This window comes from Paroedura picta, chromosome 10, assembly GCF_049243985.1.
Source record: "Paroedura picta isolate Pp20150507F chromosome 10, Ppicta_v3.0, whole genome shotgun sequence".
NCBI classification, from domain to species: domain Eukaryota; kingdom Metazoa; phylum Chordata; class Lepidosauria; order Squamata; family Gekkonidae; genus Paroedura; species Paroedura picta.
In genome coordinates this window covers 66,702,889-66,716,220 of record NC_135378.1, presented here as the reverse complement: position 1 = coordinate 66,716,220, position 13,332 = coordinate 66,702,889, and the positions used below count along the sequence as shown (strand labels likewise).

The following is a 13,332-nucleotide window of genomic DNA, read 5'->3' as shown; positions in this document are numbered from 1 at the left end:
GCTCTCTCACCTGGAAGTAAATACCATAGAAAGGAATAGGATATACTGACCAGTAGTTTTACTGGGGGGGTGTCTCTGACCAAGGACATTGGTTTAATTGAAGTATCTACGGATAGGCAAGGCTAACAATGCACCCCTTCTAGGAGTTTACCTCTGCTAAGGACTGCGCTGTGAGACCTGGAAAGAAAAAACATCAATTGAGCTTGGGCATTGATTTTAGTTGCATTATTCATTTACCATGGCTAATTTTGGATTCTTAAAAAACAGATATTGCTTCAAGTTGAAGTTATTGGGCTTAAGTGTGCAACCCTAAGAACTCTTTCCCAGGAGGCCTCCTGGGAGGCCGTTCCACCGAAGAGTTCCAAGTAAGATACTGTTTAGGATGGCAAAGAGATGGACGTTTAGGGACCCCAATAGATCAGTGCTTTTGTAGGCTTTGTGGCCAATGAGTGAAAGGCCCTGAGCAGACCACTGTCTCCTGTGGGCTAGTCTGGATTCTGTGGCTGACCCAGATCATTGCAAATTGCTGCATGTCAATCTATCTGCCTTGAAGGCATCTCTGGACTCCCAGCCAGGGCTGTCTTAAAGCATGGGCCCGATGGGCACTTGTGGCGGGGTGGGGGTGGGGTCCTGAGCATAGGGGCCCCAATGCTGATCTATTTATGCTAAGTGGCTTGCCATAAATAAATACAACTGTACAGGAAAACATTATTTTCCAACACTGAAACATATTTAAAAATCTGCTTCGTAGCATCATTGGGCAGCATCCTGTGAACTGGCTTTCATGTGCAAGGAAAATGACATAGTGAAGACCAATGCCATCAAGCCAATAATAAAGCAATTCTCTGAAAAGAAATGCTGCAAATGCTTGTTATAATTAGAATTTCATAGCAATTTCATACTGTGCCATCTAATCTGTGTGGCTTACTGAATATTATTGTGTTTTTTAAGCTTGTGTATTGTTCAAACCCCCTTCAAGGATCGCTGCCTTGTTGTGGCAAGGGGGCTTGCGTAGCTCAGTGAAGCTATGAGCTATGCCGTGCAGGGCCACCCAAGACGGACAGGTCATAGCTGAGAGCTCTGACAAAAGGTGATCCACTGGAGAAGGCAATGGCAAACCACTCCAGTATCTTTGCCATGAAAACTCTATGGACAGTTCCAATAGGCATAACGATATGACGCCGGAAGATGAGCCCCTCAGGTCGGAAGGTGTCCAATATGCTACTGGGGATGAGCAGACGGCTAGTACGAGTAGCGCCAGAATGAATGAAGCGGCTGGGCCAAAGCCGAAAGGACGCTCAGTTGTGGAAGTAACTGGTGGCGAAAAGACAGTCCGATGCTGTAAAGATTTTTATTCCATAGGAACCTGGAACGTCAGATCCATGAATCAAGGCAAGCTGGACGTGGTCAAACAAGAAATGAGAAGACTGAACATCGACATTTTAGGAATCAGTGAACTAAAATGGACAGGAATGGGTGAATTTAATTCAGATGACCATCAGGTATACTACTGTGGACAAGAATCTCGCAGAAGAAATGGAGTAGCCTTCATAATCAATAAGAGAGTAGGAAAAGCAGTCTTGGGATACAATCCCCAAAATGACAGAATGATCTCAGTTCGAATCCAAGGCAAACCATTCAACATCACAGTGATCCAGGTCTATGCCCCAACCACTGCTGCTGAAGAGGATGAAGTTGATCAGTTCTATGAAGCCCTACAACACCTTATAGAAGCAACGCCAAAAAATGATGTGCTTATCATCATGGGGGATTGGAATGCTAAAGTAGGAAGCCAAAAGATAACTGGGATAACAGGCAAGTTTGGCCTTGGAGTACAAAATGAAGCAGGGCACAGGCTGGTAGAATTTTGTCAAGAGAATACAATGGTCATAGCAAACACTCTTTTCCAACAACCCAAGAGACGACTCTACACATGGACATCACCAGACGGTCAACACAGAAATCAGATTGACTATGTACTCTGCAGCCAAAGATGGAAAAGTTCTATACAGGCAATAAAAACAAGACCAGGAGCTGATTGTGGTTCAGATCATGAGCTTCTTGTTGCAAAATTTAGGCTTAAATTGAAGAAAGTAGGGAAAAGCACTAGGCCACTCAGGTACGAACTAAATCATATCCCCGACGAATATACAGTAGAGGTGACAAATAGATTTAAGGAATTAGATCTGATAGACAGAGTGCCTGAAGAACTATGGACGGAGGTTCGCGACATTGTACAAGAGGTAGCAACTAAAACCATCCCAAAGAAAAAGAAATGCAAGAAATCAAAATGGCTGTCTGAGGAAGCTTTACAAATAGCTAAGGAGAGAAGGGAAGTGAAAGGCAAGGGAGAAAGAGAAAGATACACCCAATTGAATGCAGAATTCCAGAGAAAAGCTAGAAGAGATAAGAATGCCTTCTTAAATGAACAGTGCAAACAAATAGAAGAAAACAATAGAATGGGGAGGACCAGAGATCTTTTCAAGAAAATTGGAGATATGAAGAGAACGTTTCATGCAAAGATGGGTATGATAAGGGACCAAAATGGTAGGGACCTCACCGAAGCAGAAGAGATTAAGCAAAGGTGGCAAAATTATACAGAAGAACTATACAAGAGCGAGCTTAACATCCCTGATGACCACAGTGGGGTAGTTACTGACCTGGAGCCAGACATCCTGGAATGTGAAGTCAAATGGGCCTTAGGAAGTCTGAGCAACAATAAAGCTAGTGGTGGTGACAGCATTCCAGTTGAACTATTCAAAATCTTAAAGGACGATGCAGTAAAAGTGCTACACTCAATATGCCAGCAAATTTGGAAAACTCAGCAATGGCCACAGGATGGGAAAAGGTCAGTTTACATTCCAATCCCAAAGAAGGGCAATGCCAAAGAATGTTCAAACTACCGCACCATTGCACTAATTTCTCATGCTAGCAAAGTTATGCTCAAAATCCTACAAGCTAGGCTCCAGCAATATGTGGACCGAGAACTTCCAGAAGTACAGGCAGGATTTCGAAGAGGTAGAGGAACTAGAGATCAAATTGCCAACATACGCTGGATCATGGAAAAAGCTAGGGAGTTCCAGAAGAACATCTACTTCTGCTTCATTGACTATGCTAAAGCCTTTGATTGTGTGGAGCACAACAAATTGTGGCAAGTTCTTAAAGAGATGGGAATACCAGAGCATCTTATTTGTCTCTTGAAAAATTTATATGCAGGTCAAGAAGCAACAGTGAGAACTGAACATGGAATCACGGATTGGTTCAAAATTGAGAAAGGAGTTCGGCAAGGCTGTATACTGTCGCCTTGCCTATTTAACTTGTATGCGGAGCACATCATGAGAAAGGCAGGATTAGAGGAGTCACAAATTGGGATCAAGATTGCAGGGAGAAATATCAACAACCTCAGATATGCAGATGATACCACTCTAATGGCAGAAAGTGAAGAGGAACTAAAGAGCCTGTTGATGCTGGTGAAGGAGGAGAGTGCAAAAGTTGGCTTGAAACTCAACATCAAGAAAACAAAGATCATGGCAGCCGGCCCTCTCAATTCCTGGCAAATAGATGGGGAAGAAATGGAGATAGTGACAGATTTTATTTTCCTCGGCTCCAAGATCACTGCAGATGGGGACTGCAGCAAAGAAATTAAAAGACGCTTGCTCCTAGGGAGGAAAGCTATGGCAAATCTAGACAGCATCCTAAAAAGCAGAGACATCACCCTACCAACAAAAGTGCGTTTAGTCAAGGCTATGGTATTCCCAGTTGCAATGTATGGCTGCGAAAGTTGGACCATAAGGAAGGCCGAACGTCAAAGAATTGAGGCTTTTGAACTCTGGTGCTGGAGAAGACTCTTGCGAGTCCCTTGGACTGCAAGGCGAACAAACCGGTCAGTCCTAGAGGAGATCAGCCCTGACTGCTCTTTAGAAGGCCAGATCCTGAAGATGAAACTCAAATACTTTGGCCACCTCATGAGAAGGAAGGACTCCCTGGAGAAGAGCCTAATGCTGGGAGTGATCGAGGGCAAAAGAAGAAGGGGACGACAGAGAATGAGGTGGATGGATGGAGTCACTGAAGCAGTAGGTGCAAACTTAAAAGGACTCCAGGGAATGGTAGAGGACAGGAAGGCCTGGAGGATCATTGTCCATGGGGTCGCGATGGGTCGGACACGACTTCGCACATAACAACAACAAAATTGTTCAAATGTTTTATCATGTTGATTAGTTGCTGCTGTGCAGCATGTTTCTAATGCCATAACACCAGTTTTGTTGACGTGCCCAAAAAGTAAATATATGTTTAATATCATCGACCATTTCCTTTTTAGTCCTGGGACCAGTTCTCCTAGGGGCCCCAGCACACTGGTTTGCCCAGGGGCCCATAACGCTGTTAAGACGGCCCTGCTCCCAGTGTCCAGTCCTGTGGGGGAACCAGCGGGAAGGACCCTGACGTTGGAACACGTGGCGTCTGGGGGGGGGGGTGTTCAGCACATAAGATTGTGAGGAGAGGGGAGAGAGAGGGTTAGCAATCAATTAGTTCAGTCTTAGCAGGATCCCCAAAGGTGTAAATCCTTCCTCCTTCATGGATTAGGACTATTCCGGTCTACCAGGAGCAGAAAATGGCGTGCCAAACTGGGCATTTATCAAGGTAAATTATATGGCCTTAAAATGCTTAGGTATGGCGGGGAGGTGTCGAAATCTGCTTGCACGCTTGCAGAAATCGGACTACAGTCATCTTCACAGGGCTGTTTTTCGGAGAAAGAAAACTTTGTTTAGACAGACGTGTCGCTTACATGTGCGTGCCTGTGTGTTATGTGTGTGCATGTGGGTGTACGTGTGCGGGCAAGGCACACACAGGTCTAAAGAAGCAAGGTGTTGGACTGCCAGGCCCATCAGACGAAACACGACCATCCTCCCTCCCCCCAATAAAATAAAATGCTACTTTGGAAGCCACTTATTCTGAGTTTATTCTGAACCTGAAAACACAGCCCGGGATGAGAGACGTTGAGCGACACACAGCCTGTCAAACCCTCCCCTTAAAAAGGGGCGAAGCTGTGATTTAAATGCTTAATCGATATGGAAATCTACGGCATGACTCCCCCCCCCTCCCACGCACACCTTGTTTGTAAAACTCTCGGCTCCTGCCTTGCGGCCACCTTAGCCAGCACCCCCAGGAGCCAGTCAAAGGATTTCTTTGCCTTTGCTCTCGCTTTATCACTCTCGCTTTATCGCACTTTCATGGAACTGGATGCTTCAGCCATTTGTCGAAGCAGCCCCGACTGAGGTCAGAATAGAAAAGGTGCGGCTTAAAAACAAACAACAACAGCAACAACAACAAACCGTGACTTTTGGGGGGGGGGAGTTGGAGGGGTGCTAGATCCAAGCGATATTCTCGGCTCACAGACCTGATCACCATAACTGGATAAAAGTCTTTCTTTCCTTCATTGTCCCGGTACACGTGCAACACTATGGAGCTCGATCGTAAACCTGCTTCCTCGGGAGTAGATGCTGCTGAATCCACTGTGTCTCCTTCCCGGCTCAGGGTAGCTAGGTGGGCTGGCAGGTGGGCTGCAGAGCGGTTCTTGTCCCCCTGCACTGCGCCCCCTCCCACTCTTTCTTTCTTTCTTTCTTTCTTTCTTTCTTTCTTTCTTTCTTTCTTTCTTTCTTTCTTTCCGGGGAAGGAAGGCCTCATCCTTTGGAGGTGCCCAACACGCCGTCTTCTCTGTCTCCAGGCCCCCCCCCCCCGGAAGTCAAAGGCGGCCGCCCCTTCGTCCCCCCCTCCGCGGCCCTTGACCAACGCGTGGAGGTCAGCAGCGGCGTGGCGCCTCCACCGTCGATCCGTTGTTGTTGTTATGTGCGAAGTCGTGTCCGACCCATCGCGACCCCATGGACAATGATCCTCCAGGCCTTCCTGTCCTCCACCATTCCCCGGAGTCCATCCGTAGTGAGTCTCTATTCCTAAAACTTTCCGGGCCATGGCTCCGGCTTCCCCCGCCCTGGGCGCACATGAAAGGGACCGCAGGGGGTGGAGCGTGACTCTCGGCGGCTTCAGAGGCTGCGGCGGCGGAAGAAGGCGCGTTGGGCTCTTTGTGGATTGCGATGTGGATTCCCGGCCAGACAGCTCTGTTTGTCGTCGCCCAGCCCCGCCTCCGGCCGGCCATTAGGATCTCCCCCGAGTGCCCAAGAGAGGCCTCGGGAGAGCAGACCCCGCTCGGCGGGGGGCGGGACTGGCCTTGGCGGAAGAGCTGCCTCTGCCCCTCGCCGCCCTTTGCAGTCTCCCCCTCCCCCTGGAGGCGGAGCAGAAAAGCTCCCCCCCCCCCCGCCCAAAGGCACGCTTGCCAGGGACTACCTGTCTGGGGACTTCTGGGGAGCGCTTTAATTTAGACCCTCTCGGGGACCTGCCGTTAATAATCCCATTAATAGTCACCCTCCTACCGAGCTCAGACTCGCCAGATGTTTGGGGAAGATGTTGCGGGGGGGGGGAGGGGGGGGATCACCGAAGAGCAAATCCATTTTCTCTGCCAGGCAAATGGAAGCCGGCAGGACCTGCGGCTCTAGCCACGCACCCGGCCCCGCATCGGCCACCCCCACTCGATGAGCTCCATGGAATTCGTGGCTGGGAAATGCTGCTGGCCCTTCTCCTGAGCACCAAGGACCTCTGGGCGGAAGAGGCATTGGGCTCACAGCGGAGGAGAGTCGCAGCATCCTGGGCCGGGAGCGATCAGATCCTCATTCCCTAGAAGAGCAACATCTCCAAGGCATATATTCCCCAGGCTCCCAGGTGTTGTGGGGCCAGAGGGATGGCAACCCCTGGCTATGGGGCAGGGAGAGTCTGACACAAAGCTCCCTTCATCCCCAGAAGGGAGGGAGGGAGGGGATAAAACACCTTTCATTTTTTGCGTGGGGGGTGTCCATGGTAGGCCCCCTCTACTCTAAATCCGGTGAGATCCACGTGACCCATTTCCTACCAGGTCTGAGTCCAGCGGCACTGCTCCTACTCCCCACCACCAGGGCCACTCTATTCACTGGGTCGAACGGCTTCAGACAAACACGGCGACCCACCTGAATGCATTGCCTCCCAACTCGACCGGTGGGGAATAGAGTCTCCAGGAGATCGCAGCAGATCCGCAGGAGATCTGCAGGCCCCTTCCACGAGCACAGCCCGGATGCCAGGAGGGCTGCTGCTTAGGATCCCGGCCTAAAGAAGGCGAGCGATCCCGAGGCCTTCCTTGCGGGCGCCCCCCTCTTTTTCATGCCCCTCCCTTCCTCCTGCATCAAAGGGCCCAAAAGAGATGGGGTGGCCCCCTCCCCGCCCCTTGTGGGTTTTGCGGGATTGAGGCTGCCACTCCTCCAAAACAAAAGGGGAAAGCGAGGGGGGGAGGGCAACGCGCCGGAAGAGAAGTCTGCAGCGACAGGCGCTCCTCCACAGGAGGCGGGATCGGGCATCGCTCTCTTTCAGGGCCCGGAACAAAGGCGCGGCTGTCTGCTGGTAAAGTCCCCGCGAAGGAAAACACGCGCGCCCAAGCTAGGGAGGGACGAGAGAAGGGGCGGCCGGGGACTTTCCAGCGCCACAGCTCCCCCCGCCTCTCCCCCCTCCCGCAGACCTTCTGCTCGGAGGGCTGGAGCTGCAATTCATCTTGATTTGTCCCGTGCAGCCTCTAATCCGGCCTCCTTGCAGGAACAAGCATTTGGAGAATGAATGGGTCAATATCCCAGCATGCCAAACACAAAGAGCGCGACCTTCCCACTCGGCTACAGATTGCCGCACAACCCTTCCCCGACCCCCGGCTCTGTGTCGGGGCTCCGCGGTGTCCAACCCCCGCCTCTGGTGGCCGGATTCGGGGGGGGGGGGGCAGGAGCATTCTCCTGCGCACCCACTGGGGGATTTTCGGGTAAGAGAGACCGCGCCGGAGAAGATGCATTCTTAGGAGGAGATTGTTGTTGCTGTTGTTTATCATTACTACTACTATTACTAGTACTGTTACTCCTCCTCGCAACCGGACCAAAGTGAAGCCCTCTGAAATCCGACAGACATTTGGAAGACGGAAGATTTCAAGAGAAGAGAAGATAACCATGGAAAACCGCCTCTTAAAAATCTAATAGGACTTTCGACCGTCCTCTTGTAAACATTTACTAACTAGGTCGTAAACTCCGCCGAAGTCCATGGGACTTCCTTTCAAGTAGGAGCACAGCTCGAGTACTTGGGACGGATAGTGCCCATAGGGGTGTTGAGGACCAGCCAGGGGTGCAGTAACACCCCCCCCCCAAGAAAGACTCAAGAAGACCCTTGGACGACTGACCAACCCTTTGGTCTGCTGAGTATGTTGAAAGGGCAGATTTAGCCCCCCCCCCTCGGAAAGAGTTCTGTTTTTAATGGCTCATGATTCTTATTTCTCTGGACAGTAGGCCGAAAATCTTTCAATCAATAGACATGCACGATTACCCGCCAATTTCACCTCCACTTAAAAAAAATATATTCAGACAAATCTGTATGCGGTATAGTTTACTCCCATGAAAGAAAACACATTTTTTTTCCAATGTCGGCTGAAAAGGAAAACAATAATGTTATACACAGGGTATGTTTTACATTGGTAGTTTTCAGAGTCAACATTGCATCCACCAGCGCTACTATTCTAAAACCGATATTCACACAATGGGTCTTTCTTTAATAATAATAATTAATAATAATAATATGTTAGAAACATACAGTGTCGCATTTAGTATATACATTCCCTTGCTCGCAAGCGGAAAAAAAAACACAAAAAAGAAATCCCTAATCTCTTGTGTAACATGCTTTATTTTAAAGCCTAACTTTTTTTTCCTTTAAAAACACTGTGGAGATATTCCTAACAACTGCTTTTATAAAATTAATTTGACATTTTGATATATATATACATCCTTTCCCGTCATTTTTTCCTTTTAATGTTAAGAATGCTAAACATAAAAAATAACAAGCTTATAGGAACATTAAAATGTCGTATCATATCCAGTCAAACGTTTGTCCGTATTTTTTATATATATTTATAATAATATATGTCCTTGTAGCTGTTGGAAATACTACCCCCCTCTTTTTTTAAGTGACAAGTAGCTGGAGAAGAGCCTTTGAAAAACAAAGGGGGGAGTCATTTCAGTGAAATCCCTCGTCCTTCCCCCCCCCCCATTCCTTGTTTAGAGAGCGGGAGAGCAATTCCCGAATTCCCAGTTGCTGTCCCTGTGTGTGTGTGTGTTTGTGTGTTGTTGCTGTGATTTTTCTCAGTGGTGCCAGTCAACCTTCGATCGGAACGTCCAGTCCTTGGGTGAAGGGAGTGAGGCGCCCCGGCGGGGTCCTTCGGAAGCGGGGTGGGGGCGGCTTCGCGGCGCCGGTGACCGAATGGTAGGCCTGGCGGGGCGGAGACCTCACACCGGCCGGTCCATGGCGTACTGGCAGGCGCTCAGGTTGGAGGCCGGGTTCTGGACGCTGGCGTAGCCGAAGCTGGAGTGCTGCTTGGCTTTGAGTCTCAGGCTGGCCAGGCTGGAGTTACACGTGTCCCGGTAAACGTAAGGTGGGGTCGGCGGGGCGTAGGGGCAGGCGGGCGTGGGCACGGCCGAGTTGAGGGAGGGGTTGCTCAGGTTGTTCAAGTTGTTGAGGCCGTTGAGGCTGGAGCCCGGCACGCCGGTGACAGCCGAGGGCACCATGCTGGAAGACATGCTCATGGAGGAGATGGAGTTGGGCGGCGAGAACATGCTCTGCGAGGACAGCGGGTTGAGGAAGGGGAAGCTCTTGGTGGACAGCGACGCCGAGGTGAGGCCCTTGGCCGCCCAGTTGTTGTACGAGTAGCCCGGGTACATGTCCTCGTAGGGCTGCATGAGGCCGTTGAACTGCGGCCCGAAGCCGTTCTTGCAGAGCTCCGCCTGCTGGTTCCGCTCGCGCTTCCGCCACTTGGCCCGCCGGTTCTTGAACCAAACCTTTGAGCAGAAAGGGACGGCAAGAGGAGGGGGAGAGGGAGAGAAGCCGGTCACTTGGGGAGCCAATGGAGAGAGGGCCCTGCAACCGCCCCTCCCGACCCTTCCCGGGGAATCTGCCCGGCCTCAAAGGTGGAGCACTGGGGACTGTTTTCTGGCAAGGAGCCTTGGTTCAGAAGGACCCCCCCCCCCCTTCATAGGCGAGTCTGAGAACACGGCCTAAATCTGTCGGCTGGAATGGATTGAGGGTGGGGGGCTAGGTTGGGATCTACTAGGTACGACCACATACACCTTGAAGTCCAGATCCTACATCACTACCTTTGCTAGAGCGCCAGGAAACAAGACCCGCTCCTTTCCCATTTCCAGCCACCACCCTCGGTTAGGTTCCTGCTTTGTTCGTTCTGCTAACTGAGGTGGTGAACAAAAGAGGTAGACTTGAGCGTGTCTTTGTCCCTCCCGCCAAGGCTACCCTCCACCCCGTTTGCCAAACGCACCGGATAAAATCTTAGCGCTCTCCCCTTTTTGCAGGTTTAAATACGCATATTATTTCAGAACAGAGTGCCGCCAACCCTAGCAATTTTGCTCTCTCTTCAAAGGAACACAATCCTCCCTTCTTTGCTTTTCCTTTTTTTTTTTTGTAAGGAGGAGAAAGGGAGGGGAGCCTAATAAATCTTTACCTCGACAGCTTGTTACAGGGGCGCATTTGCCTCTAATCATCGGTAAATCCCAAGCCTTCCGCACCGACTCCGCTCGCCCTTCTGGCCACGGTGCCCTTGAAGAGCCGCGTTTAAGATGTAAGATGCGAGGCAACGGACAATGGCGAGGGTGGGTGCGCTTTCTCCCCAATCCACATCCAGCCAGCCCCCCCACCTCCTGCCGCCTGCCAGGTTGGGATGTGGATTCCGACTCGCCTTTTGTTTACGCAGCCTGTTTCTTAACATTAGGGGGAACAGGAGGGGGCTAGCAGAGATGGCATTCGAGCCTCCACGTTGCCCACCGCCTCCAGAAACGCCCAGCTTGCAGAGGTCCAACGAGAGAGCCAGGGGAGGAATAGCTGGCCATTCTGCTCGCTAGCCTGGCCATTTGGAAAACGAAAGGCCGAAAGGCAGGGCCTCTTCCCCGGCCCTCCCCGTCCTTCTCCCCTCCCCCCCTCCCCCCACCCGCAGCCTCAGCCCTTTCCCAATGGGGGTGTTTGGCTTTCTGCTCGGCGCCAGGCATTCGGTGGGGGGCGCCTTTCCTGTGGCCAAGGCACCCCCTCGTCTCGTGGGCCGAGGTGCGGGCAGGGTCTTTTGCTTTGCCTTTCGCCTTTGTGCAGTTCAGCAGAGCCCAAGGCCTTGCGGCTCAGCGGCTGCTTCCCCAGGGACTCCACGGCCCAGTGGAGTCGAAACAGCTGGAATTTAAACAACCACCGGGGTGGCGATCCTGCGCACCTTGACTTGCGGGCGAGCCCCACTGGAGTTGCGAGTAAACAGCCAGAGGCCTGAACTGTAACACCCCCGTCCCCCATGGACTCTTTAATTAAAGTGGCGCTTCCCGAGAAGCCAGGCCGACTGAGATGTACTCCAAGGTAGGACCGTTGGGGGGAGTTAAATTGGTTTGAGGATCGAGACCTCCTGAGCTTGGGTTGGCCAGAAGCGATCCTAGCCTTTTGCTTTAAATTGGTTATGGCACAAATGCCCTCTGCCGCTCCCCCCCACCCCACCGATTGAGCAGCAGTCAAGGTCGGGCTTTTTAATTATTTTTGGTGGATTTCCACAAGGCAGCTGAGCCCCAAATCTACGGCTCTTGGACCTTTAATTAAAAAATCTTGGGGATGTGTTTGCTTTGCTTCCAGCTTATTGTAGCAAAAGCCATTCCACAAAATAAAAGCGTTCCGCATCCGTGGAATTTGATCCCAGGCAACGGCCGGCTTTCAAAATACAGACATGGCCGCGCCGAAGTGGATTTTTACCTCGGTCATAAGGCCGTTTGCTTGGGAGTAAGAGCTGATGGCTTCAGTGGGACTTTCTTTCGAGTAAATGTGCTTCAGCAGCAGAGTTTTTGTTATTCTTCACTCTCATGCACATTTTCTTGAAAGCAATCTGTCTCTCTAGCTTTACTCCGGAGCCGCCTTTTTGCATTAAATACGGTTCCTCTAAAGTCCCATCCTTTCCCACGTTGACCTCAACCGAAGGCCAGTTGCAATACAGCCGAAAATGCATTTCCCTGGGAAGAAGCCCCCTGACTGCCATCGCATTCCCTGCACCGAGGATCGCGGCCTTACTCGCCAGTCGGCCCGGCTCCTTGGGAGAGGCTTCACTGCAAAGGACGCGTGTTCGGGATCGCAACCCAGGCCTGCTCGGTTAGTGGCACTCAGAGAGAGCCCCGAGGAGCAATAAATCTCAGACGAGAAAGGGGGCGGGGGGGGGGGCTATGGTAGTTGTGAGAGGAGGGGAGTGGAAGAGAGCGGCGCAGCATGCCGGGACGGGCCGTGGTGTGTGCCTGGGCCCCGTCAAGAGGCCCGCGGTGCCTCTCTTCTGTCGCTGCACGCAGGTCGGAGCCTGCCCAGCATGGCTCTCTTGGCCGGGCTTCCCCTCTGCACAGCGTTCGGAACACGCTGCCCGGCCAGGGCCGTCCGTCATCTGGCCAGCTGCCCGGGCGGCGCTGCGCTCGGGCCAAAGCCGGCCTCCGCCGTGGCCCAGGAGGGGAAGCGAAAGCGGCTGCCAGCCGGGGTCGCGCCTCCCGCCGCCCCACCGGCCTCCTGCCAGCCCGCCGTCCAAGCAGGCCTCGGCGCTTACCCGCACTCTGGCCTCGGTGAGGTTGGTCCAGACGGCGATCTCCTCGCGGGTCGACATGTCCGGGTAGCGGTTCCTTTGGAAGGTGGCTTCCAGCTCCTGCAGCTGCTGGCTGGTGAAGTGAGTCCGCTGCCGCCGCTGCCGCTTCTTCTTGGACTGATCCTCGGGCCCCGCGTCGTCAGTCTTGCTTGCCTGGCTTTTGTCTTTCTCTGCAACGGAGGGAGGGAGACCAGAATCAGCGGCTGAAGGAGGGACGGGGACGGGGGAGGGGGTAGGAGAGCCGGAGCAGCTCAAGCAGTCTCGCTGGCCAGACCATGGCGCTCTTCACAACCCGCTTGAGCCGGAGGAGTTAGCACGCTTCGCTCCCCACTCCACTTCAACCGGTGGGACTCACTCCTCGAAACAATTTATGTTAGAGTAGAAGGATCAAGTCCCATCCCGAGGCAGAGCCTTTGAAATCATTGGGATTGGTGTCCGGTCTAGGGGTTCGGGTTCATATGAAAGCCCATTGATATCAAGTGCAACTCAAAGGCACGGAGAGAAAAGGGCTCTTTCGTGGCGATTACTCCCAAAGATGTCAAGCGGCTTCCTCCAGAGAAAATATAGAATGAAAAGCCTGGATCCCG

The 13,332-nt window shown here is 52.0% G+C and overlaps 1 protein-coding gene across 5 annotated transcripts in view; it reads right to left on the bottom strand.

The window, feature by feature from the left end:
• Nucleotides 1-8,478: 8,478 nt before the first annotated feature.
• The window catches only part of PITX2 (paired like homeodomain 2), a 28,728-nt gene continuing 23,874 nt past the window's right edge, over nt 8,479-13,332 (bottom strand). For all 5 annotated transcript variants that reach the window (XM_077300601.1, XM_077300602.1, XM_077300603.1 and 2 more), the window contains 2 exons: nt 12,710-12,915; nt 8,479-9,935 (listed from right to left, as the gene is read on the bottom strand). In XM_077300601.1, coding sequence (XP_077156716.1) covers nt 9,387-9,935; nt 12,710-12,915 — 755 coding nt within the window. In that variant the 3' untranslated portion in view covers nt 8,479-9,386. The remainder of the gene's footprint in view (nt 9,936-12,709; nt 12,916-13,332) is intronic.